Below are 26,921 nucleotides of genomic sequence, written 5' to 3'. Positions count from 1 at the left end.
AAAGGCCTCTAGATTATGCAAATTTTACCAAAATATAATATAATCATGCCTTGATTATTAAACGATTTAATTAGGACAGTAAGGTCTGACTTTGCTCAGACAAAAGTCTTGTTACTTAGCAGAAATGATGTCCAGTATAGAATATAAAGTCATGCTGCAGTGAAGACAGAATGAATATTGTGTCTGACTCCATTATGAGCTTGGAGGACTGCATCCATACATCTCTGCAATCACTCAAATCACTGATTAATAAAGTCATCTGGAATGGCAAAGAAAGAGTTCCTGCAGGACTCCCAGAGTTCATCAAGAGCCTTTGGATTCATCTTCAATGCCTCCTCCTTCTTACCCCAGACATGCTCAATAATGTTCATGTCTGGTGATTGGGCTGGCCAATCCTGGAGCACCTTGACCTTCTTTGTTTTCATCAGTTTTGATGTGGAGGCTGAAGTATGAGAAGGAGCGCTCTCCTGCTGAAGAATTATCTGTCTCCTCCTGTGGTTTGTAATGTAATGCGCAGCAAAGATGTCTTGATATCTCAGGCTGTTGATGTTGCCATCTACTCTGCAGATCTCTCGCACTAAATGTAACCCTAAACCCTGATTTTCCCTTCACCAAACTTGACTGATTTCTGTGAGAATCTTGGGTCCATGTGGGTTCCAGCAGGTCTTCTGCAGTATTGTGATGATTGGGATGCAGTTCAACAGATGATTCATCTGACAAATCCACCTTCTGCCACTTTTCCAGATGATCAACTAGAAGTCAAGCTATTATTTGTTGCTCTTACAAGTGAGATCAAAGACAAGACTTTTGTCAGGTAGAGTACTTTTGAAGTCAATGGTTACAGGTTTACAGCATTATTCAAACAATCTTTTTTTGCTGAACAAAATAAATAAAATCAATCAGGTTTTGAACAAGAGGAAATAATGACAGAAATACTTTTTTTGGGTGAACTATCCCTTTAAAATAGTTTAATGATCACAGCACAGCCCCAATATACTTGTACTATAATTAATTTGTCAGCAATACATTTATAATCAGATCAAATTTAACTCCATTTGATCACTTGCTCTTTCATATATTGGATATAATGCAGGTCAGAATATGTTGCCTAGTTTTAAACTAAATACATTCATTACACTCAATGACGATACAGCATCATTTCACCCATATTTACACACTTCACTTAGCTGTGAGAGAGGAAAATAGCTCTGAAATGGGGACTGATGACAATTCTTCCAATTAGGGCTGGTCGATTAATCCAAAAGTCATTGAAATCGACCTATAATCGATCAAATTTTTCCTGGTCCATTTTTTCAATCCCTACTGCATGTGGAGTCACATGACCTTGCTGTTAGGCTGGTTTATACTTCCGTGACCACTTTGCAGTCGCATCTGATCTCTGGTCGAACAGGACAATGGACTCGTTCTTATTTTGCACTTCACTGACGATGATTGAAAGCTGCGCCAGAGATGCCTTTAGACGGCATATTTATTATTACATTAAACTTATTATTGACATTAAAATATTTGTTTTCAGAAAATGCAAGAAATGCAGTGCTTAAAATATGTTACAGGATAAGCAAGAGTTATTTTATCTAGAAGAGATCCTGCTTATTTTCTACTTTTAATATAAAAAACATTGAAAATAATTTATTTTGTTTCCAAAAGTGCAAGTTATTTACGCAGTGTGCGTTTTAATTTCAGTTGTTCGACGATGATGTTCAATAAATAACCATAGATAGTCGATAGTGTGTGTTTCCTTCATTTTAAAGTCAAGTAATGCACGCTGCATTTAAATATCTCACACCTGTAACATGTGAACGTATTTTATATAAAAAACTTGTCCGTGAACTATGAGGGCAAAAAAATGAATGAATAAATAAAATACTCGCATATTAATTGTAAATAGAGTTAAAATGTTAAACGATATATTCATCGCCTAGCACTACTTCCAAGTTAAAATAGAAATATTGGCATTTTTTGGTTTGCATAAAATAATTAAAAGGTGTTTTTACTGCTATTGTTGTGTCTAAAACAATAAAAATTAATATCTCTGAAATTACATATTGATATTTATTTTCAGACACAACAATTAAGGGGTGTAACAGATCACATTTGATCCGTGATGATCATGACCCACATTTCAGCACGCACAAGACCCGAGGACTAGGCCACCTGGTGGTGCAAAGAGAAAACTTATCAGTATTAACCTTTTAGATCGCTTTAATACAATTTGTGTATGATAATAGACATGCACAATATGCGACTTTTAAAAAGCAATAATACATTTATGCAGTCGTAATCATGTTTTGACAGTTAATATGCCGGTGATTTGATGCTCAACAAAAGTTGCAGACGCCTTTACCATATCAAAATGCTTTTGTAAACATCCAGTTATTCTTTACAGCAATTAAAAACCCAGCTAATATAATACTACTATGGCTACTATAACAAGGAAAATCCGCTTTAACTGTAAATTGACACATGAAAGGGCCAAAAATGCAGCCCACAACAAGGTGTAAAGTTATTGTGTATCATATTTAACAAACCGTTTACTACAAATTTGATGAAATTTTGCTCACATGGATAAATGAATATTAATCAGATGATGTCATTACGCTGTTGTGCTGTCAGCCAATCATTGCATTGCTGAGCATGATTTAGAGCAGTGGTCACCAAACTTACTCCTGGAGGGCCGGTGTCCTGCAGATTTTAGCTTCAACCCTAATCAAACACACCTGAACAAGCTAATCAAGGTCTTACGAGGTATACTTGAATCATCCAGGCAGGTGTGTTGAGGCAAGTTGGAGCTAAACCCTGCAGGGACACCGGCCCTCCAGGACCGAGATTGGTGACCCCTGATTTAGAGGATTGATAGATCTGTCCTTCACAACACACGCAGCGATCTCAGATCAGTTCATCCAGACATTCTAATCTGATTAGCGAACTTGTTTGAAGAATCAAGATTAAAAGATCCAGGATCTGCCAAATCATCTTAGATCATTTAAGCAAGCTACTGTATGAAGAATGGACCACTGGAAAAGCCTCCCGGCATCATTCAAGTCACATGTTGGAAGCGTTTTGTCTTCCCGGTCAAATATAATGATGATGGGAAAAGGGTGGTGAACTATAGCTGTGCTTTAACTCCAGAAGAGTAAAGAAATCAACATTTTAGTAGAACAAAAAGTTCCACAGAACAAAAAAAAAAAAAACTGAAATTAATCTGATTAAAAAAGCTAAATAAATGACCATATTTGTATTTGAAATTTGGAAGAAATGTCATCAAACCTTTAAAAAAAAAAAAAAAAACATTAACATTTCACCCAAACAAAAACCTACCGTAGTAAATCCAGTTGCATAACATGTTAAATAAATGATCTCTCTTATTTTGTTGATGTATATATGTAGTTGAAGCCATATTTTTTTGTTTTTTTCTTACCCTTCAATTCAGTTGTGATGATTATTAGCATGACTGACAACTAAATTTACTCCCAGATAAAATTTCATCAAAAATATCAAAGATGTTCATTTGTTAGCATCCATGAATCTCAATTTCAGTCTTTAAATACCACATCACATGCAGATTTGGTTGTGGTTACTCCCAAAACTTGCATTAATATTATTATTTTTCTTTATTATTTAACATCCGCCATCCTTATTTCTTGTATAATTATGTAATGTTGACCATCACAAAATAAAACATTCTTACACCGAGTCACATTGTAAAGAGAGCTTCTCATTTACGTCTAACAAAAAAAGAAGATAGTTTGAAGAATGTGGGAGTATGAAAGAAAATTTGATTATGAACATGTTTCACAATTTTTACTATTATTAAAAATAACTTCAATGATAAAAGGAAATAAAGGGACATTTTCCACATGCTTTCTTTTCCCCTCTGCTTGACTCTTGTGCTTATTTTACTATGGGTTTTTTTACTTAGGGAAATATAAATATATAATAAATATTTATATAAATATTTGTAAAAAATGTTATCAAGAATTTCAAGACTTCTAAAGTTTTTTAAACACAAATAAAACAGTGAAGTTATGATATATGTTTCTTGATAAAGGGTTAATCATCTGCAGTGATTGAGTCTGCTGATAAGAGGATGAAAAGCTGAGCGAGTCCACAGACTGCACATTTAAAGAGACGGTTCACTCAAAACCATCAAATCTGTCATCATTTACTCATCTCGACTTACTCAAAAGCCAGCTGAGTGTCTTTCTTCAGTTAAACACAAAGGAAGATATTCTGAAGAATATTAAAGAGCCGTTGACCCTCATTGTATTTATTGGTTTTGCCCCCTAATGTGTTTCAGAATATCTTGTTTTGTGTTCAACAGGAGAAAGAAATTCATAAAACATCCCTCTAGTGTGGGGAAATTGTCAGTTTTGGGTGAACTATCCCTTTAAAGCTTCACGCGATCAGAGTGTGACGGTAAGCCAGAAAATGAAACAAAAGCGTGAGCAAAGCCTCTTCCAAACAGCTCCAATCCCGATCCCAAAAGACCCATGAAAGGACAGAGAGAAAGGACAGCGTACCCGACGAGGAGTCGGAGGATTTTAGAGCAAAAGACCAACCATCAGGGGTCATAGACGCACAGTGTGGCAAGCGCAGCTCCACAGGCTTCAGGAACTTCAGGCCGTGAGGACCACACATCACCAGCGGACTCAGCAGAGTTTCACCTGAAAGAGCAAAACATGGCACATCAGTGTCCATCACACATGCATATCACAGCTAACAACATTACAGGCTATTCATCATAGGACCCGTGTTACCACCACCGGGATATGCAAGTTTATTGCAATTAAATCTTGATCTAATCACGACAAACTATATATACTATTAGAAAGATCTTCTGTTTTTAGTTATGTAGGACGGGTAATAGATTAAAACACATTCACTGTTACATTTTTAAGTCATAATATTGTAATCTATAAGCAATTATGACTTACTATATTACAATATTATCATATTTTACCACTTTATTTCATACATAGGAAGAGTTATAGATTAAAAACACATGTATTGTCATGCTACAACCTGTGGGACCATTTACACTTACATTCTTAAACCATAATATTGTAGTCTAAAAGCAATCAGCACTTTTCCAGCACTTGCAAGTCAATTGTCATGACCTAATGTTTCATGTAATGTTTATGTAACAGATATTTGTCAAGCTAATTTTAGATAGTGTAATAGTAATAGTGTAATAGTTGGTTAAACTAGTAATAGTAGGTAAAGTTACTTCTATTGTAAAGCCACAATCGCACAGCACTTCGCTTCATAGACTTCCATTTATAGGAATGTGAATGCAGCAGACCAGAAACTCAAGCACAAGTGTCGCATTTCACTGCATTCAAAAGTTCAAGCTTGGTCAATTCTTACTAGCGAAATTGCCTCACCTGATTGCGTTAGACCAATAGAAGATCATTTGAAATATGGAGCAATGGCCCACTTTTATTAATGTCTGATCATATTGTTTAACGCAGCCCCTTTTCGCAAAGCCGTACAACAGAATTTCACAAGCACAAGCGCTAGTGTGAAAGCAGCTTAAGTCACTTTGGACAAAAACGACTGCTAAATGACTAAATGTAAATGTAATTTCCATGACTTTTTCCGTTTCATATTCATATTCATATTCATATTCTGGAAAATGCCATGTCAGGTTTTCCATGACCGTATGAACCCTGTATATGACTATATTATCATATTTCACCACTATTTTTTGTTACGTAGTAAGAGTTATAGACTAAAAACACATTTACAGTCATGCTACAACCTGTGGGACCATTTACACTTACATTCTTAAAGCATGATATTGTTGTCTAAAAGCAATCATGACTGACTGTATTTCATTTGATAGCTTTATATTGATAGTCCCATATCTGGTGACTGATTTTTGATAGATTACATTTACTGAGTTATTCATTAATTTGCAAAACTAATACAGAATCGTAAAGCATTACTTTGCTACAGCAATCCACATGTAAACATTCTTTAGATGTTTGTAGAGGCTAAATACTAATAAAATACCATCAAACACACCATAGAACTTCAGAATTTTACATCTGCTTTACAAATATTGTCAAGAATCCTCAAATATAGAGTTCATATTCCTCAAAACCCAGGGGGCGCCCTTGCATGGTGTCCAATGGAAACTGGAGGTCATGTGGTGGTCATGTTTGGTACTGCGGTCAAACTAAATCTTACTGAAAGCTTTCTTTTTGTTGATAAATTTGGAATATAATTTGTTCAGATACTTATCTTAGATTTTCTGTCAATTATAGGCTAAAAAGTGTTTCGTAAAATGCATATTTTATGCAATATAATAAAATATACATTAGCTGTTTTATTACTTACACAAAGCCACATTTGTGTATCTGCTTTAAAACGAGACAAAGCTTAAATATATGCACCAACGCATTGAAGATTGGCATTTATTTAAGTTTAACATCATTTTCATGTCTATAATACACTTTCATCAAGCACTAAATTCAGGCAAAACCAAGTGAATCTGTATAAATAATTTCTGCACAGAACTTCTGTTTGTTAGTGTTTACATGCATGCCTCATGTTGTTTCATTTACCTTTTCACTAAAGTATAGTAGTGATCAGATAACTTTTTATTATATATATATTTGCTCATACTAATAAGAGGCCAAAGGTATTATTGCAAATGTTAGTTCCCACGCAATGCTTTTTTTCTTCGTCTCTTTAGCTAGATTTTCATCTTTTTCTAAGGCAGTTTTGTCCAGAAATGCTTTACTTGATGTGCAAAGTGTTAAAAACAAATGAAAAACTTTAGAAACGATGCAATCAGACCTTTCTCCTTATCCAGAGGAGGCAGGATGCTGTTGTCCCGGCACACTTTGAAGTAGATCTCCTGCTCCACACTATCAGGAATGGCTCCCTGTGGGATAATGATGCTGACGCCCGTCTCTATAGAGCTCAACACCCCGCCATTACAGTTAAAGATGCCCCGCGCCGTGGCCACAACTGTGTGTCCCTCATCTTCTTCATCATCATCCAGTGCACTGGGGCTAGAAAACAGACAGCAGACAAGCATTAGTTGTTCTGTAAAATAAAGAAAACAAACAATTAGGCCTGCATGATATAAGAAATAAGAAACATTGCAATTTGTTTTTCTGCGATATGAATATGATATTGAATAGCTCAGTTTAGATTTTGTAGGATAGATAATGTGCATAAGTCAAACAAAAATTGTTTTGCGGTTCGCTGGAATGATTATTACAATATACAGGTACAGAAATAAAATTGTTAAATGTCAATAAATAAAACTGCATAGTCTTCATTGTGTAAAAAAATAATCTTTGTTAAAATGTTATAATTTCTTATACACACTTGAAATTTCATATTCACAGGCCTTAAAAACAAAACAAAACAAATGAAAAAACGTTTACTTTAATAAGGTTAAACTTCACGATGTGGTTCCTGGTCTATTATAATCCCACTCAAATCTGCTAACAGATAAATAAACTTAAACTGAAGTGACCTTGCAGATTCTGCAATGTGGGTCTAAGTACGTTTTTGGTTCAGGGTAAGAAAACGGATAAACCTCTTTAAAATTCATCACACACACGCCAATTTTCCTCTGATTAGTCAACTAAATCTCAGCTTGTGATGTTGCCCTCTAAATAACAGTCCTCTGCGGATCAGCTCCAGGGTTTAAATTATTATTATTTAATTATATATAAGCTAAGTTTACATATTCTATCATTTGAACCACACACAGTTAGCAGGTTTACGTTCATTGCATATGCATAAATAAAAAAACAATAAAAGTTAATTAAATCAATAAAAATGTAAGTTAATAAAAATGTAAATTAGCAGTATTATTAGACATTTGTCATTAAAATAAGGTCATAGTTTGCCACCCAATATCTTGCTTCTATGCTCCTGATGCTGAGCAAAGATGGCCATTTCCAAGAAGCAAGATGTTTGGCAGCAAACTATGACCTAATTTTAATGACAAATGTCTAATAATACTGCTAATTTACATTATTATTTAATTTTTGCATATGCAATAAATGCAAGCCAGCTAATTAAAATTATTAGCCCCTTTAAGCTATTTTTTTCGATAGTCTACAGAACAAACCATCGTTATACAATAACTTGCCTAATTACCCTAACCTGCTTAGTTACCCTAATTAACCTAGTTAGGCATGTAAATGTCACTTTAAGCTGTATAGAAGTGTCTTGAAAAATATCTAGTCAAATATTATTTACTGTCATCATGACAAAGATAAAACAAATCAGTTATTAGAGATGAGTTATTAAAACTATTGTTTAGAAATGTGTTAAGGAAATCCTCTTTCCATTAAACAGAAACAATATATTGTGCACCCCTACAAACAATCCAGACATGCTCGAGGCTACACACTTTATGTATCTAATATTTTTCTATAACATAAAAATTTGGGTGTACTAGTTGCTGGACCATTATCGTACTGTAAGTTATTTAGTTAGATTAGCTTCAGATTTGGCTTCTGTACCGACTAATCAAATATATATGCACAAATATAACATTGTGGTGCTTCCTACTAAAAATATGGAGGTAAAAGATAGATTTGGGGCGAGGCAGTGGCGCAGTAGGTAGTGCTGTCGCCTCACAGCAAGAAAGTTGCTGGTTCGAACCTCGGCTCAGTTGGCGTTTTTGTGTGGAGTTTGCATGTTCTCCCTGCCTTCGCGTGGGCTTCCTCCGGGTGCTCCGGTTTCCCCCACAGTCCAAAGACATGCGGTACAGGTGAATTGGGTAGGCTAAATTGTGCGTAGTGTGTGTGAATGTGTGTGTGGATGTTTCCCAGAGATGGGTTGCGGCTGGAAGGACATGCGCTGCGTAAAAACTTGCTGGATGAGTTGGCGGTTCATTCCGCTGTGGCGACCTCGGATTAATAAAGGGATTAAGCCGACAAGAAAATGAATGAATGAATGAATGAAGATAGATTTGTAAAGAGTGTACTTGTATATGCGGAGCACTGTACATCAACAATTAAACACAATGTACTTAAAGTGTTCATAATGTATTGCAGAGGACTTCTGGTGCTCTTGAAGTGGGGTAGGGTTAGGAACAGTAGGGTTTGGTTAAGTGTGGGTTAAAGTATAAGTGATGGTCAACAATGTAATTACAGAAATAAGTTACAGATGTAATTATGCAGATATTTAATCAATTATAAAAACAATGTAAAAACCTGTATTTCCACAATTAGTACAGTGTAATAAATAATTAATTTTAGAGTAAGTAAATATATTAGTAAAGGCCACAACGTAAAGTGTGACACAAACTTGAAGGTCCTGGAAACTTTAACTCTACGGAGAGTATACACAGTAGGCTATACATGCGTTAAGCGCAATAAGTACACCATACACAGTCAAATTCAGATGTACAGGCTGGCATGAAAAAAGGCAATGGTGCTGATAGGGGAAAAACAATAGCACTAATTCATATGTGATCTACATCATAGGTAAATGGACAATATTAACCATATATGTTGTTTATATTGCTTGATATTGGCATAAAGTAAACATGTGTTGAGTATTTAAAAACAAAATTGTGGATATTATTGAAGTAAAAACCCCAAAATGGAGCAGCTAACTTAAATAAATATGAACAGCACACAAGGATCCTCTTACCTGACTGGGACGGCTTTGGGAATGGCGTTGATGTTGTTGTGCTGATATTTTGGCCTGTTGTCCATGGTGCGAGTGAAGGTGTCGACGCCGCTGTCCGTGTCCTGGGGTTGTGGGGAGATCTGAGGCTTCAGGTTGTTGTTGACACTGGGTTTGGACTGCGTGTCGTTGGGAAGCAGGTTGTGGTTGAATTTCGGACTCTCGAACTTGCGCTCGAAGGGTCGCGCCGAGCTGGTGTAAGGCTTGGGGACGTAGCGGTTGTAGCTGGTCGGCACGCCGAGTGTTTTGGGAGGAGCATCCATGCCATTGATGGTGGACTTGGGGGGCAAGTAGCTGCTCTGGATGGGCTCGTCCCGGGTCGGAGCTCTCAGAGCAGACAGGTCCGGTTTGGCTTTGGGAGAGCTGTGAGGATCTGGCAGAGAGTTCACTGGGAGATAAATGATGATGCATATATTTTATAAAAAACATTGCATTCAGTTTTTGCTACTGTATCAAAATCAAAACATTTATCCTGTAAAGGCATTGATGTAAGAGTTGTAAATTGAATTCATAGGGATTTTATTATTTTACTTACAAAAACAGCATAACAAATATGTGTTAGATATATGTATGATATTACATGTATAAAAATTAACATTAGAAAGTCAAGAAATTTATTCCCAAATACTAAAAGAATATGTGAAATCACTTATGAAACATTTTTTTATATGCAATTAGAGTGAAAATATTGTTTATTAAGGATGTATAAAATGCTATATTTAAGGCCTTTTATTGAAAAGAAGTCTGAAGAAATGTTTTATTTAATTATTTATGGTGTTTAAAATATAGTTTTTTTGTTAAATGTTAGTTAATTATATAATTAAGAATTAAAAATGAATAGTTTTTATTTTTGGTTTTTATTTAGATTTGTGGACTTAAACAGTATAAAATTATACAAAACATCCAATGAGGTTCATGTTTGCAAGGTTAAAAGAATACGTTTTTTTTTTATTTAAATGAAAAAAATAAAACACATATGCAAGTAGTCACTGTAAGAAAAAATAGTTTGTACTATTAGGGGACAAAAGAAAACAAAACACCGAACCAAAACAAAAAACAAACAAAATAAATAAATAAATAAAACACCAAACCAATACAACCAAACCACAAACTAAAACACACAAATCAAAACAAAACAGAAAAACACAAAACCAAAACACAAAACCAAAACACAACAAAACAGAAAAAATTAAATGAATAAATAAACAAATAAATAAAACACCAAACCAAAACACAACAAAACAGAAAACATAAAATAAATAAATAAATAAAACACCAAAACAAAAAATAAAACAAAAATAAATAAATGAATAAATAAAAGACCAAACCAAAAAAAAAACACCAAACCAAACTTAAACACCCAAATGAAAACAAACAGAAAAAATAAACAAACAAAACATAAACAAAACAAACCAAAACAGAAAAAATGAATAAATAAAATGCTAAACCAAAACAAAAAACAAACCAAAAAACAAAACAAAACAACAAAAAAATTAATAAAACACCAAATCAAAACCAAAACAAAAAACAAAACAACAAAAATAAATAAAACAACAGACCACAAAACCAAACAAAACAAAACCAAAACACAACACAACACAACACAACACAACACAAAACAAAACAAAACAAAACAAAACAAAACAAAACAAAACAAAACAAAACAAAAAGTCTCTTGTTACCCTCGATGTTGGTGAGTTTGGGCAGGGATGTGGGCGGAGCGACAGGTGTGTTCTGGCTGTATGGAGCAGGTGAAGGGTTGACTGGCGGCAGAGGCTCGTATCTCTTGTCCACAGGACTCACCTTCTCCACAGACTCCGTCCTGAAGCAGAAACAGTAGATGTGATGCATTCATCAACATCAACACAAACACATGTACAGTATATCCTGTCTGGCCTTTACCTAGCGAAAGGATAAGCGATCTGTGTCTGGGGTGGTTTGGGCGGCTCATGGAAGCGGTTTACTCCAGCGCTGGGTGGATTCATGACCTTACTGTCGAAACTGCGGCGGTCGAAAAATGAGAGCTGTTTTCTGTAGTACTCTTCATCATCATCAGGGTCGTAGTGGTTGGAGCGAACCACATCGTCCCCAACACGCGTCTGAGGTTTCTGCGGCTCTGGAGCTCTACGAAAACAGCAGGAACATCAGCAGAAGATCAAAATGTTATGTAACATCTAATGATGCTTTCCAGAAAGTACGATCAGCCAGCAGAGGGCACTACAGGATTACATGAGCACACTCCACTAACAATACATGACTGATGGGTGAATATGGTGTAGAAGAGTGGGGAGAAAGAGAATGCAACTATATATCACACATTTCAAAACCTTTTGTGGCAATGCAAAGTAACATTTACATCTTTACTACACAGTTCCCATTCTCTAGCTAAATCTCTGAAATGTACATATTTACATGATGTGTGTATTTACATAATGTGTGTGCACTTACTGTGCATAAATATAGTCTACAACGAAATAAAATGTACATAAATAAAATATTTATATTATTTAATATCAAAATATTTACATATTTATATAACTGATATTCTATATAAATATTTAATTTAGAAACATCTTCTCTATATTCATTCATTCATTTTCTTTTCTGTTTAGTCCCTTTATTAATCCAGAGTTGCCACAGCAGAATGAACCACCAACTTATTCACCACATGTTTTTATGCACCCTTCCGGCTGCAACCCATCTCTGGGAAACATCCATACGCACTCATTTACACTCATACACTACTGACAATTTAGCTTACCCAATTCACCTGTACCACATGTCTTTGGACAGTGGGGGAAACCGGAGCACCCGGAGGAAACCCACATACACACACACATACACACACACACACATACATATATATATATATATATATATATATATATATATATATATATATATATATATATATATATATATATATATATATATATATATATATATATATATATGCACACAGTTGAAATTATTAGCCCCCCTTTTCCTTTTTTTTCTCTTTTTAAAAAAATTATTTTTCAATGATGTTTAACAGAGCAAGGAAATTTTCTCAGTATGTTTGATAATATTTTTTTCTTCTAGAGAAAGTCTTATTTGTTTCATTTCGGCTAGAATAAAAGCAGCTTTTAATTTTTTAAACACCATTTTAAGATCAAAATCATTAGCCCCTTTAAGCTAGATTTTTTTTCTCGATAGTCTACAGAAGAACAAACCATCATTATACAATAACTTGCCTAATTACCCTAACCTGCCTAGTTAACCTAATAAACCTAGTTAAGCCTTTAAATGTCACTTTAAGCTGTATAGAAGTGTCTTGAAAAATATCTAGCCAAATATTATTTACTTTCATCATGGCAAAGATAAAATAAATCAGTTATTAAAAATGACTTATTAAAACTATTATATTAAGAAATGTGTTGAAAAAAATAAACAGGGCCTAATAATTCGGGATATATATATATATAAATAAAAGCAATTCCATGCAAATGTCAACCTTGCCATAAAAAAAATATGAAGTTTTCATCAAAATATCATAACCGTTTCTATGTTTTTTTTTTGTATTTTACAGTACAGTAAAATACTCAAAAATGTCTCTGTCAATATTTTTATACAATTATATTTGATTTACCAAAGTCACGTGAATAGCATATTTACATCAGTCACATCCATAACGCAGAGATGTCACATCTATAACAAAGTTTTTCCCTTATAAATGCAAAATTATTAAATCAAATCAAATCAATGGTGTTTGTTTTATTGAGTCAACTCTTCTCCTTTTTTTAGGTTGTGCAGTTTAATTCACAGAATTTCTACAAAGTGTTTTGTATACTGCAAACTCGCATACTTTTTTGGTCACAAAAAACAACGCATGTTTCTTTTCCTCATTTAAAGTATAAAATATGTTTACAGATTGATATTTTTCCTTTAAGTCTGTGGTCACTTGTATAAATATATAAATTAAGATGCATGCACAGTACACATAAAACCATATATATATATATATATATATATATATATATATATATATATATATATATATATATATATATATATATATATATATATATTATGTGAATACAAGAGTATATTTTGGATATGATTAATCACAATTAATCTTTATCATCTTTATCATCAATATTTTGATGCTTTTTACATCTACATTTCTGTTGTGTTTTTTTTTACTTTGGTAAGGATGCATTCAATGGTATAATGTGTACATGTAGAATATATATATAAATGCAAATATATAATAATATATATCAGTTGTTTAATAAATTCTCCTATCTTTGTTTATTTTCACAAGATCTTATGTAAAAATAACCCACATCTTTCATTTATGCACATTTTAAGATTTTATGCACATCCTGCCAATTTCATATCACATTTTTATGCAATATCCTAAAACAATGAATATACATAAACATGGTTGTTGAAAACTGGATTAATGGCTGCTGAAAATTTAGCTTTCATAAACATTATATTTTAAGGTGTATCACTCTAAACAAACAGTTTTTTAAACTGTATTTTTGGAAAATGCAGCCTTTCTGAGCATAAGACATGTTCTCAAACATTACTATGAGTGTGTGTTTTACCTGTAGGAGGGTTTGTCCTGCTCCAGGTTGCTGAGAGAGTTGGCTTTGAGCACAGGTCCAGGGGTGCTCGCAGGTTTGGGGAGATCTGTGGGCTAAAGAACAAAGAGCATCCACACTTTGAACACGATGCATCGGGGTATTCTCTGACGTGTGTCTCCTCTGAGCAATCATCACTACAAGTTGTTTTTTTAAACGCCTCTTTTATACTTGTTCAGATGTTACCCTTGATGTATTGTGTAATGTTTCTGAATGTAAAAGGCTTGCAATGCTTCAAACATTACAATCCTAATTTGGACAAGACTATGCATTTTTCCAGGGGGTTGTTAGAAAAATTAGTCTTATGTCATGCCCAGTGCCGTAATTGTTCCTCAGCTAAACATTTTCTTTTCCTAGCAAACTATACATCAATGGAAAATAGATTTATTCAGCCTTTAAGGAGAAAGCTCAATTTAAAAGAAATTGCCACTTATGAATGGTTTTGTGGTCCAGGTTCACATATGGTATTTAGTTTCCAACACCTGCTGCAAGTTATTGACCGATCACACCCGACTAGGCCATCCGACCAATCAGTGGATAAAACTCTAATAAAAGGCGGGCCTTAAAGAAATTGGATCCTTGTTTCAGACACTGCGAAAAAGAGCTGATGCTGCAGTATACAAGAAATAAAAAAATTACCTTAAAGTCAATATGAAATAAAAATTCTCTTCTTATTTTTATTTATATAGTAGTTCTTGTGTTAAACGATGCATCTGTGTGCCTATTTTGTAAAAATCAACTTGCCCACATGAAATTTAATCAAATACAATAACCTACCCTCCCCTTCAAAATTACTTTCTCCACTTCATGGTCATATGGAATGTCTTTACGGCGGGGCTATGAGTCATTTAGGGCAGGGCTAATAGTCATTTAGAGCAGGGCTATAAGTCATATAGGGTTGGGCTATCAGTCATTTAGGGAGGAGCTATTTATCATTTAGGGAGGGGCTATCAGTGCTTTAGAAAAGTGCTATCAGTCATTAAGGGAGGGGTTATCAGTCATTTAGGGAGGGGCTATCAGTCATTTAGGGAGGAGCTATTTATCATTTAGGGAGGGGCCATTAGTGCTCTAAAAAATTGCTATCAGTCATTAAGGGAGGGGTTATCAGTCATTTAGGGAGGGGCTATCAGTTATTTATGTTGGGCAGGGCTATCAGTCATTTAGGATGGGGCTATCAGTCCTTTAGGGTGGGACTATTAGTCATTTAGGGCGGGGCTATCAGTCATTTAGGGTGGGGCTGTCAGTCATTTAGGGCGGGGCTATCAGTTCTTCAGGATGGAGTTATCAGTCATTTAGGGAAGGACTATCAGTAATTTAGGGCGGGGCTATCCGTCCTTTAGGGTGGGGCTATCAGTCATTTAGGGCGGGGCTATCAGTCCTTTAGGGCGGGATTATCAGTCATTTAGGGCAGGACTATCAGTCATTTAGGGCGGGGCTATCAGTCATTTAGGGCGAGGCTATCAGTCATTTAGGGCGGGGCTATCAGTCATTTAGGGCGAGGCTATCAGTCATTTAGGGCAAGGCTAATGTTAAGTTTTTACTCTGAACTCGTCAATCTTCGTTCAGTTTTTTAGCAATGTCTGTCTTCCAACAATCCAATTGGTTTCCAAGGAATGAAATCATGCACCACATTTTTTTCTAATTTCAGGACTGTTTGAAGTGAATGTACATGTTGAGGACAATCTTCCATTTCATGGCGACTTTAAAATAAAAAATAGAAAATTAGCAACCTTACAAAAAATAATTATCACATATTAGGGGCATTTCAATGAATTTAAAATGAACATACCCTAATTCCAGTGACGTCAGGTGCGTCCTTGGCTCGGTCTACCGACACAGAGCGTTTGTTTTCGAACATTTTGACCCTGTTGAGCACAGACTGGGGCTTCATGGCAGGGTCATCATCATCGTCATCATCATCGTCATCATCTCTGGGAGGAGGCGGCAATGGTTTGGAAGCTGCAGAATGGGGCGGTTCTCCTGGAGACAGGACAGATTCAGGTTTGGGAGGCGGTACAGGAGGCTCAGAGTTCACCGGCTCATGTTTGTACACTCTGTTCGGAGGTCCAGGGTTGTACAAGGGCCTCATAGCGGCGTCTCCATAATACTGTTTCGGTGGGTCTGGCGAGCGATGTGTGTTGCCTGGGAAAGCATGCGGCTCGGGTTCGAAAGGTGACCGTGCATCGTAGGACACCGGAGGAGGTGGAGGTGGAGGCTCTTCATATCGGACCGGTGCAGGTTTGGGGTGCCGCGGCCGGTGATCGTAGCCCATTGGGGACACACCGTCATACTGGGACTGAGGAGGGCTGAAATCCCTGTTAGGTCCGTCCTCGTATGGGGAGCGTGGCTCATATCCCATCGGTGGTGGAGGCGGAGGCTGGTGGCCCTGAGGGAAGCCGGACGCAGGTGGCGGCTGGGGGGAAGTCTGCTGCTGCTGCTGCTGGTCGTACGTGGGCCACTGCTCGTTATAGTGAGGCACACGGTTGTCGTAGTGCAGGTGCGGGTCGTAGTTGTGAGGCTTTGGTTGTGCGTAGCCGCCACCGTCATAGCCATAAGGCGGGTGGTCGTACTGGCGGTATGGCTGTTGGTCCTGGTAGACAGGCTGGTGGCTGTAGGAGAGCGAGGTTGGGGGGCCTAAAGGCTGCTGCTGCTGCTGGGGAGGGGGAGGCTTCACGCCGTGGGTCACTCGCACCGGCTCGTCCATGCTGTACAGATCCTTTTTATACATCTGTCAGGGACAAAACATCAGCAGTGAGAGACTGATAGTTGGAGGAGTTCAAACTGCACACAAAAGTTTAACACAAGGCTGAGATAGGGTTTGATAATAAAAATAACTACAATGAATTATAGATGTACTAGGTTTGTGTTTCCTTATGGAAAATTAGTGTTTGCAAGGCAGCAAAGGAAGTGTTCAAACTTTGAGAGCTGTGCAAATAAACTCATCAAAAAGCCATTATTTTTGTGGAAGTCATTTTTTAGAGAGACACCGGTACATTATTTTACCCCCCTATTTTTGGCCTTCATATTTTAACAGTTAATCTGAAAAATAAAGTCATTAAAGTGGACATTTAATATGCTTTCTATTGTTAAATACAAACATGACTTAGGAAAATTCCCAGTTTCTCAGGATTTACAATTAGTTTTGAATTAGAATATAGTTCAACCTAACGTTTAAAATTGCAAATCATTCAAAATATAAGTATTGTAATTTAGAGTATAAAATGATAATCAGTAAAAATAACAAGTATGCCATCTGTTCAGGCAAGTTTATATTCATTTTAAATGCGACACAATACCAGTGTTCTACTATCAGAAGCAGATATGTCCAAACTCGGTCCTGGAGGGCCGGTGTCCTGCAAAGTTTAGTTCCAACCCCAATCAGACACACCTGGGCTAGTTAATCAAGCTCTTACGAGGCTTTCTAAAAACATCTTTGCAGGTGTGTTGAGGCAAGTTGGAGCTCAAATCTGCAGGACACCGGCCCTCCAGGACTGAGTTTGGACACCCCTGATCAGAAGGGTTAAGAAATCAATTTTTAGAGTAATAATCACAAAAGCATTTGTTATTCTGACCAATTGTCATTTTCAGAAAAACAAAAGCTCTAAAATGACAATATTTTCTTTTACAGAACAAATAAAATACCTTCCATTATATGGAAAAAATGTTAGAATAAAACAACTTTAACATTTTACTCACACCTAAAAAAAAAAAAATCCAGAAAAAATGAGAATTTTCCAAAGCTCTATGTATATGCATATAAAGTTCTAAACAAAATATGAATATTTAAATGTTTGATACTAAAGTGTAACAGATCATTGTCGATCCGTGATTCGTACAGATCACAACCCACGGTTCAGAACACAGGTGACACGCAGATTAATACATTTGTTTACTTATCCTATCCTAAATGATTAATCCTAAATTTGTAAAATCACCTCTCACATCACTCAAATCACTTGTACAAAAGCATTTAGGCTTTCCCGTAAAATATATTGATGATGGAAAAAGTTGTGGTAGGTTGTTGGAAATGTAGTGGGTTTCTAAAGTTATTAAAAGTGTTTTCTGTCACTACTTGTTTAGCCTGCATGAATGCATTCAGTGTAAGCTGCAGATTTGATCATTAAATGATCGGGATCTCAACAACCACGCAACATAAATGATGGGGATCTGCATTTATTAATCTTTTGAATCGCTGCATTCAAATCTGTGTTTGAAAAAATGCAAAAATCAAGAAAGAGATTGAGTCTTTAATTTGCAGTCAAATAACATAAAATTCTGAGAGAACAGTTTATAGTTTAGATAAATCCACTGATGTTTATGGTAATGATTAAAATAACCGTCATATGCATTTAACTTGACGCTCAAAAGTGAAAGTTGTAGGCTGCACTTACATTATTTAAACAATAGGTGACAACCAGCCATCAAAAATTGCCACTGAATAATTTTTCATCGACACATCTAGCAATAAAACATGAATCTTTATGAGTGAATAACCGAATCATTTATTGAAAATGAGACTAAAAATAAATAAGGGTTGTACAAATTAAAATGTTAGATTTCTATATTTAGCGTTATCAGCAACATTAGTAGTGACATTGAATTTTTCACAGTACTGAATATTTTACAACTTATTTTTATTCAGCTGATTATTTCTTTATTTTATTTTTATAAAACTACAGGCTCTGCAAGTTCTGTTGGTTAAAACCAAGTTTCTAGCAATGTTTTGTAATAAATTTAGCAAATTACATTTGTCTCCTCCCCCTTTTGGCTGATTCGAAAAATAGTCTGATACGAGACAAAATAAATATATGATCCAAACCGTGAGATTCGTGACCCGTTAAACCACAATATGACACATACAAGCAGTGCTGCCTTGTAAGCACTGAAATAAAACTTACTCTTGATCAGAAAAAAAGATCTATAACAGATTCAATCATTATGCAATAAAAACAAGCATCTTATCAGTTTACTACTCAGCTCTACAGTTCTACAGTTTGATTAGAAGCCCTTCTTCACTTAGTTTCTTTAGTTAAATGTGATAAATTTATAACAGGGCCAAGTGAAGCCTTAAAAGATGTCTCATTCATGTCGTGAAAGGCTCCTTATCAAGCTTCAAAGTATGACCTGAAGACAGTAGAGCTGTAAAAGGTCCAATGCCTCCTATAAGACAGATTAAACATTAAACATCGCAAAAAGCTCTTGCATAACGTCTTCATCTGGACAAAGGAAGGTTGGTTATGAAGACATTATGCAGGATTAGTCCAGTGGTTTTCCTTTTACATTGCTGTAAGTACTGTCTGCAGGTTAAATGATCATGCAACTACAGAAGTCCATACTTGCAAATCAGGGAAAGGTCCGTTTGCAATTTAGTGGCAGGTCTACAGTGCATCTAGAGCCGTCCGTACAGGAGTGATTCAGGTCAAAGCCAAACGCTACACTTACGGCTATCGCTACAGATTAGGGCCAGGCGATATAGTTAAACTGACAAACAAAAATAAATAAATGTATTTGTCTTTTGGTGATGTTGGCTAACATAAGATTTACGCATTCTCTCTCAAACAGAAGAATCATTAGGTAAACCCCAAAACAAAAAAAGTAAGTTTCAAATAGCTTTTCACTAAATGAATAATAATAACAATTACAGCAGGGGAAATAATTATTGAATGGGTCATGTTTTTTCCTGGGAAAAATATTTCTAAAGGAGCTGTTGACATGGAATTGAACCAGATTTTGCTAAAAACCCAAACAATACAAACATTAAAAAAACAGATCTGAAAAACGAGTTCTGTGACACAAGGAGAAAGTCCTGAACTACTGATACATGCATTGCTCAGGCATGATTTGTCTCAAAGACTTCAACAGAGTGTTGAAATCTTGATGGTTCTTTGGGTCTTGTCTATCAAATCTGATTTTTGTTTTGTGTTTTCTATTGGATTTACCTCAGGTGATTGGTTGGGCCATTCTACAGCTTTATTTTCTTTCTCTGTAAGCATAAGAGAGTTTCCTTGGCTGTGTTTTGGATCAGTGTCTTGCTGAAAAGTCCACCCTGGTTTAATCTTTATCCTTCTGCTAATGTAGATGTTGGACTAGAGCAACTAATATTAATTTACACTGAGGAAGGGCAGAGGGTTGCTGAAGAACTACTGGGAGATTTCAGCTGCTGTCTGGGCGTTCTCTGCCTTTTTACACCTTCCTTTCTTCATGTGTTCAATCCTTTTTTGCATCATTGCATTTTATCACGCAGAACTTCATTTGTAAACTAATTTGATTTGTTTTCTTTGCATATATGAATTTCTTTGGTTGCTCTTCCATTTCAAGTCAACGACACTTTTAGAAATAGATCCCTTATCATGGTGGGCATATCCCTTATTTTCACATCCCAATGTTGACAGGTATGAATTTGTGTCACAGCGAAATCCAGTGGGAAGGGCTCATCTCTATACCCTAATACCTACAAATCGGTCACTCTGGAGAGTAAACCCTCCAAGTGGATTAGGGCATAGAGAGCCCTTCCTAATGCAAAGCATTGTATGTTTGCGTGTGCGCATGTGTGTAGTGTTTCTTTCCCAAGTAAGACTGACACCTACTGGACTGACTTGAAGAATAAAGCTTCTTTAGCAGATATTTTTGACAACTCTCATGTTTGTAAAAAATGGGGGGGTCTGACATTAGTTATTAGTTCAAAATAAAGTCGAGCTTCTAAGAATTTTGGAAAACTGCGAAAGACCAAAATAAATAAGCTGCTTGATTTGAAAGTAGGCGATTAACGAATCCTATTTACACAAAAACATTGTATTTCCGCATTGACAGAATTTCGTCGATAGAATATATATCGATCAATGTTTTGGCGACGCATCGGTAAAATCAATCAATTCAAATGAACAAAGCTGCATCTTTCCGCAAATATTTCAAAAACCTTCAATACATCGCCCAGCCCTACTACAGACAGAACAAGCTGAAAGAAATGTCAGAAATTAGGAGCCATGCAAGAGGAAGTACATGTGAGGAGACTGCACTTCTACTAAATAATGCAACGGGGCCGGGTCATCCTGTGGTGCATGTGTGCCAGTTACACAGTCAGAGGAACACACACGCAGCACACGCGTGGGGTGGGCGGAGCATTCATGCAGACAGTGGAGTGTGAGGAGTCAAAGAAAAGAGTGACAGACGCAGGCAGAGTTGAGAAAGAGACCGGGCCGTGAGCGGGTCCAGCGTCCGGCTGTGCTGCTGCTGGTACCTTTGGATCTGGGCCAGGAGGAAGCGACTGGTGGGGGTCGTGTGTTGGGGGCTGAGCGAGCTCAGGTTCGGGCTGGGGGTCGGGAACAGGGACGGGGCTGTTAAGGGAGTCGGCCTGAGGGGTGCCAGGCGGCTCCTCGGGGTTCGTACCCGCTAGTGTTGCGGTGGGCTGGACCGCTGCAGAGGGAGGGGGCGGCGAGGCCAGAGCAGCCTCAGCTTGCTGTGGAGGACGGGGCAAAGAGGTTACAGACACACGCTGCCAAAAGCACAGCTACAAACTAGCAGCTACAACCATCCGTCACCAGCTTAACTGGTTAGCACTGAAACCAAAGAACAGCATCTGCTCATAACACAGTAAGTGTGTATCAGAATAACACTGTGATTTTAGCTTTACAGACCTGCTACAAATGCAGTCACTACTGGGGCAGAAAATGAAGCTTTATATTGCAGATAACGTCCCAAAGGAAGGAAAACAGGTGTTTTGTTGTAGTATATGGGTCATTTTCTACTGTGCAGCACTTTTTCATGTTTTAATTATGCAGTTTAATTACATGAGATAGCACCCTGAACTCAAAACATAAGGAAATTAACTTAAGAATCGCCATATTAAACTGAAAACCTACAAATTTTGCACTAATATTGAACATTTCTTCATTAAAATGTGTTGTACCAGGGTATACTGCTGCATATATGTATATGCAGAAATCCTAAAGATAATTTCAATACATTTTTAAGACTTTTTAAAGACCTTCTCAGAATATTTTAAGACCTCATCGCCACTTGGAGTTCTAATCAGTATCACACCTTTAACTTAATAAACAGTTATAGTTAAATAAATAAGTGGAGCACAACCATGCAACAGAACTCAGATAAGCTTGGAAGAAACAAAGCTTGAAATAAGAAATTACGTAGGTGTGTTCAGCGACAGGCTTCAGCTACTGTTTAAACTCGTCTTTCTTTATCCAGGAGTACGCAAACTTGCATTTTCCCATTTCGCCGTCTATTTTGCTCTATGGCTTCGCTACACGCTGAGAGCGTCACATCACCTTCCTGCATTTGCCGCAAATTACGTGAGATCACCCGGATAGAGGAGCTTGGCCGGACACGTCCCGCCCCCGAACCAATCACGTCGATCAAGCATGCTATTGCTAATATCAGGAGGAAAAAATATATACTTATGCTTTTTTTGAAGTCAAACACTTTGGACAACGCTTGAACAAAATTTAAGACCTCATAAACACAAGATTAAGGCCTTAATTTTCTCATAATTAATTTATCAACTTTTAATACTTTTTAAGAACCCGCAGACACCCTGTGTACTACTGTATAACAGCTAAAGGGGAGCATTTTAAAAATGTCTTATCATCTTAGCCAGCAGGAGATGTATTTATATTAAATGGTTTGATTTTTATTCTTATTATTTTTAAACCAAACACAATCATGTTTTATTAGGAACATTGTTTTTCCTACGTTTACTTTTCATCCTGCAAGTCTCCTGTTTATACTAAGAACAAACAACAAAGCCCTTAAGACGAGCTTCATCCCTTTATATAACAAAAGCCAATTTCTTAATGACATCCTCCATGATCCTGCGGGAAGTGACAACAGCACAAGCACCAGCAACTATGAGCAACATGTACTTTTGTGAAGTTCTGTGGTATAAACTAGTCCAAATATTCTGTCTTGTATGATTAAATAACAGATAAAAAAAACAATATTAAATAGTTATATATTTTATCTTAAAATAGTTGACCTAATTAACCTAGTTAAACCTTTAAATGTCACTTTAAGCTGTAAAGAAGTGTCTTGAAAATATTATTTACTGTCATCATGGCAAAGATAAAATAAATCAGTTTATAGAAATGAGTTATTAAAACTATTATGTCTTTGATTGTGGGTGATTGGATGGATGCTGGACTGATTCGGTAGCTTTACTTAGATAAAGGAAAATTAAGACCCGTTTAAAAATGTTTTAAGACCTACAACACAATATTTCAGTGAATTTAAGACTTTTAAAGGTCTAAAACTTTTGAAATTTAGGACATTTTAAGACCCAGTGGAGTTCAAGGTTAAAGCTCTGCACAGTAGATTTGACCACCGTTATGCTAAGATGTCAATAAAAGTCTTAATGAAAGCAAGCACACATAACCCTAACTCCTAATCATTACCTGCTGCGGCGCTGCCATCTTAAACCCGGCCGGGTCAATGCGGCTCACCGCTTCAGGTTGCGGTACCGCATGCTGGTAGCTGGGGTATCCAGCTGCGTCCTGAATGACTGGCGGGTCCTCTCGCACAGGCTCAGATGAGCGTGTGATGGCAGGCTCGCTAGGCAGGCCCACCTCATCGTTCATGGTCTCGTCCAGCTCCTGGTCGGTGTAGGCACCACCCTCCGTGTCGGTGTCCTCATAGTCGGACGTGTGGCGGCTGTCGGTGCTGTACATGCTGTACTCGCTGCCCGGAGCCGAGAGGTAGGAGAGGCGGTCGTCATGGATGTCAAGGTCATCGTCAGGAGCGCCGTCGGCCTGCAGGCAGAGATGGGGAGGGAGGGATGTTAGGATGAGTTTGATGACCCACAGCAGTGGAAATGAAATGATGGATGGATGAGAGTGGAAACTAATGCAAATCAAACGCAATCCAGGGAATGATTAACTCATAAACATGGCAGATTTAAAATATTATTTCATGGATATTTATAAAAAAAAAAATAAGTTTAACAGTTAATAAAGTTAAATTAAGTTTAACGGTTATTTGTCGATGTTAAGACTTTAAAATTAATTGAACTGAACATGTATTCTTCAAATATTTCCCAAATGGCTTTTAACAGAGCAGGAAATTTTTCACAGTAATTCCTAAAATATTTTTTCTTCTGGAGAAAGTCTTATTTGTTTTATTTCGGCTAGAAAAAAAAGCAGTTTTTAATTTTGTTATTTTATTTATTTATTTGTAACATTTTAAGGTCAAAATCATTAGCCCCCTTAAGCAATATATTTTTCGATTGTCTACAGAACAAACCATCCTTTTACAATGACTTGCCTAATTACCCTAACCTGCCTTATTAACCTAGTTTAGCCTTTAAATGTCACTTAAAGCTGAATAAAAATCTTGAAAAACATCCAGTCAAATATTATTTATTGTCATCATGGCAAAGAGTTATTAGAAATTAGTTATTAAAACTATTATGGTAAAAAGTCTTCTTCATACATACAGGGGTCTAAGAATTCAGGAGGGCTAATTATTCTGACTTCAACTCTAAATCTCTAGTTATACTCATAATTACATTATCAGTTACATAATTATTATATAATGAATTTAAAAAAATGCACTAATTATATTAGAAAGGCAAACACGTCGTCGGCGCCAGTGGTGTAGTGGTTAGTGCGTCGACACATGCACTTTGGTGCTCAAGGCGACCCGAATTCGATTCCACCTCGCGGTCCTATGCCGATCCTTCCCCTCTCTCTGCTCCCAATACTTTCCTGTCAATTCTCTCTACTTTCCTATCCAATTAAAGGTGAAAACCCTGACAGAATAATTATTAAAAAAAAGAAAGGCAAACACGTCTAACACTTATAAAACAGAAAAACTGAAAGCTAATAGTAAAAATAATAATAATAATGGCAAAAGATTTGCCATTTGGAAATGGCATGAGCCATGGTGATGTTTATAGACTGACCATTAACAAAATTATAGTTACACAATTAATATTTATTTGTGCACTAGTATTTACTAAAATCCGGTTTTCAATAATTTAAAGCCAAACAGGAAAAGTGATGCAGATAATTACAAAACAGTGAACAATCAGCAGATTATAGGCCAACCACTAAATACAATTATTTTCTCAGATGACGCCATTTTCAGTAAGTCAAAATAACCAACACTTTTGAGCTAAACTGGAAAATTATTATACCGATAATTTAAAAAAACATTACAAATCTTTGGTGACTTATTATAATTAAAACCACTATTTATACACTTTTTTTAGGCACAGGTATTTTAAGAACTGTTAAAACTTCTGACAATTATTGGCCAAACAAAATGACAATTTACATAAACCATAATTATATATATAAAAAAAAACTGACTGACATCGAGATAGCAATAATTACAATTACATTTGATCCAATTATAGAGTCTAACTATAGAAAGATACTTAAATCCCAACTGACGAACCAGACACAAGCATTTCTGGCAGCAGTGTAATAATGCAAAACTGTGCCTGAACTAAAAGAGTTGCTGGTGCCTTAGCTAAAGTGTTTGGGACAAGAAGCTCCAGACAAAGCGGCAACAAATCTGTGAAATAGGTCACAGAATAGCTGTAAAGAAACTTACCTTGCCCTCTGAGACCCAGACCAACTGGTTCTGCTGCTGCTGGATGCTCTCTTTCAAAGCACCGTACCACCCGTCATTCATGTTGTTCAAGTTAATAGTGGCTAAAAGGAAGTAGAGTAGCAATAATTATGGAAGCAGATCACAACATTACGCAAAATGCAAAAATTAATCACTTAATCACTTTAAGAGGTGAAAACCTGAATTAAAGCACTTTAAAGTGATGTTCACACAAAGGACGATAGCTTAACATTCATATATATATATTTATATATATATATATATATATATATATATATATATATATATATATATTTATATATATATATATATATATATATATATATATATATATATACACATACATACATACATATACATACATACATACGCACGCACGCACATATATATATATATATATATATATATATATATATATATACATATATACATACATGTATATGTATATATATATATATATATATATATATATATATATATATATATATATATATATATATATATACATATATACATACATCTATATATATATATATATATATATATATATATATATATATATATATATATATATATATATATATATATACACACACACATTCATGTGCTTTCCGAAGGCAAGGCAGACCTGCCAAGCTGCTCAAGGCAGGGGTTGTACATGTTTGTTTTCATGATAGATGGGGTTTGCTGCATGTTTTCCCCTTTGATTCTGTCAGGCCCAGCTACAGCAAAGCTGTTGGTTTGCAGCAAGTATTTTTGTCGGGAGAGCTTTACGAGAATTGGAGAATAGTGGACTTTGTCTTTTATCAGTTGAGTTTGCTACCATTCAGACACATCGCCTATATCTGTGCTGCTGTGTTTCCCTATGTTTAAAATCCTCTAGAGTACCCACAGGGCTAATGGTTGAAATAGGCAGGGCTAGTGACCTTCTGTACTGTTATCTGCTGTCTCTGCATTCAGACTTGGGGATTAAGGAGGCGAGAAGTCCTGCTCATTTATAGTGTTTACACGATTATCTTT

General features: G+C 36.1%; 2 protein-coding genes across 53 annotated transcripts in view; one reads left to right on the top strand and one right to left on the bottom strand.

The window, feature by feature from the left end:
• The window catches only part of tjp1b (tight junction protein 1b), a 200,306-nt gene that overhangs the window by 1,584 nt on the left and 171,801 nt on the right, over positions 1–26,921 (bottom strand). For 8 of the 51 annotated variants that reach the window (XM_087310926.1, XM_087310928.1, XM_087310927.1 and 5 more), the window contains 9 exons: positions 25,884–25,984; positions 23,723–24,076; positions 16,108–17,046; positions 14,283–14,374; positions 11,593–11,814; positions 11,373–11,512; positions 9,655–10,078; positions 6,826–7,043; positions 4,542–4,685 (listed from right to left, as the gene is read on the bottom strand). In XM_087310926.1, the coding sequence (XP_087167052.1) occupies positions 4,542–4,685; positions 6,826–7,043; positions 9,655–10,078; positions 11,373–11,512; positions 11,593–11,814; positions 14,283–14,374; positions 16,108–17,046; positions 23,723–24,076; positions 25,884–25,984 (2,634 nt within the window). 51 annotated transcript variants of the gene reach the window in all.
• Positions 1–26,921, top strand: part of cops2 (COP9 signalosome subunit 2) — a 218,010-nt gene that overhangs the window by 127,372 nt on the left and 63,717 nt on the right. The window lies entirely within an intron of this gene.

Source organism: Danio rerio, chromosome 25 (assembly GCF_052040795.2).
Source record: "Danio rerio strain M-AB ecotype USA chromosome 25, GRCz13ab, whole genome shotgun sequence".
In the NCBI taxonomy this organism is placed as follows: domain Eukaryota; kingdom Metazoa; phylum Chordata; class Actinopteri; order Cypriniformes; family Danionidae; genus Danio; species Danio rerio.
This window is presented reverse-complemented; position numbering and strand designations above follow the sequence as displayed.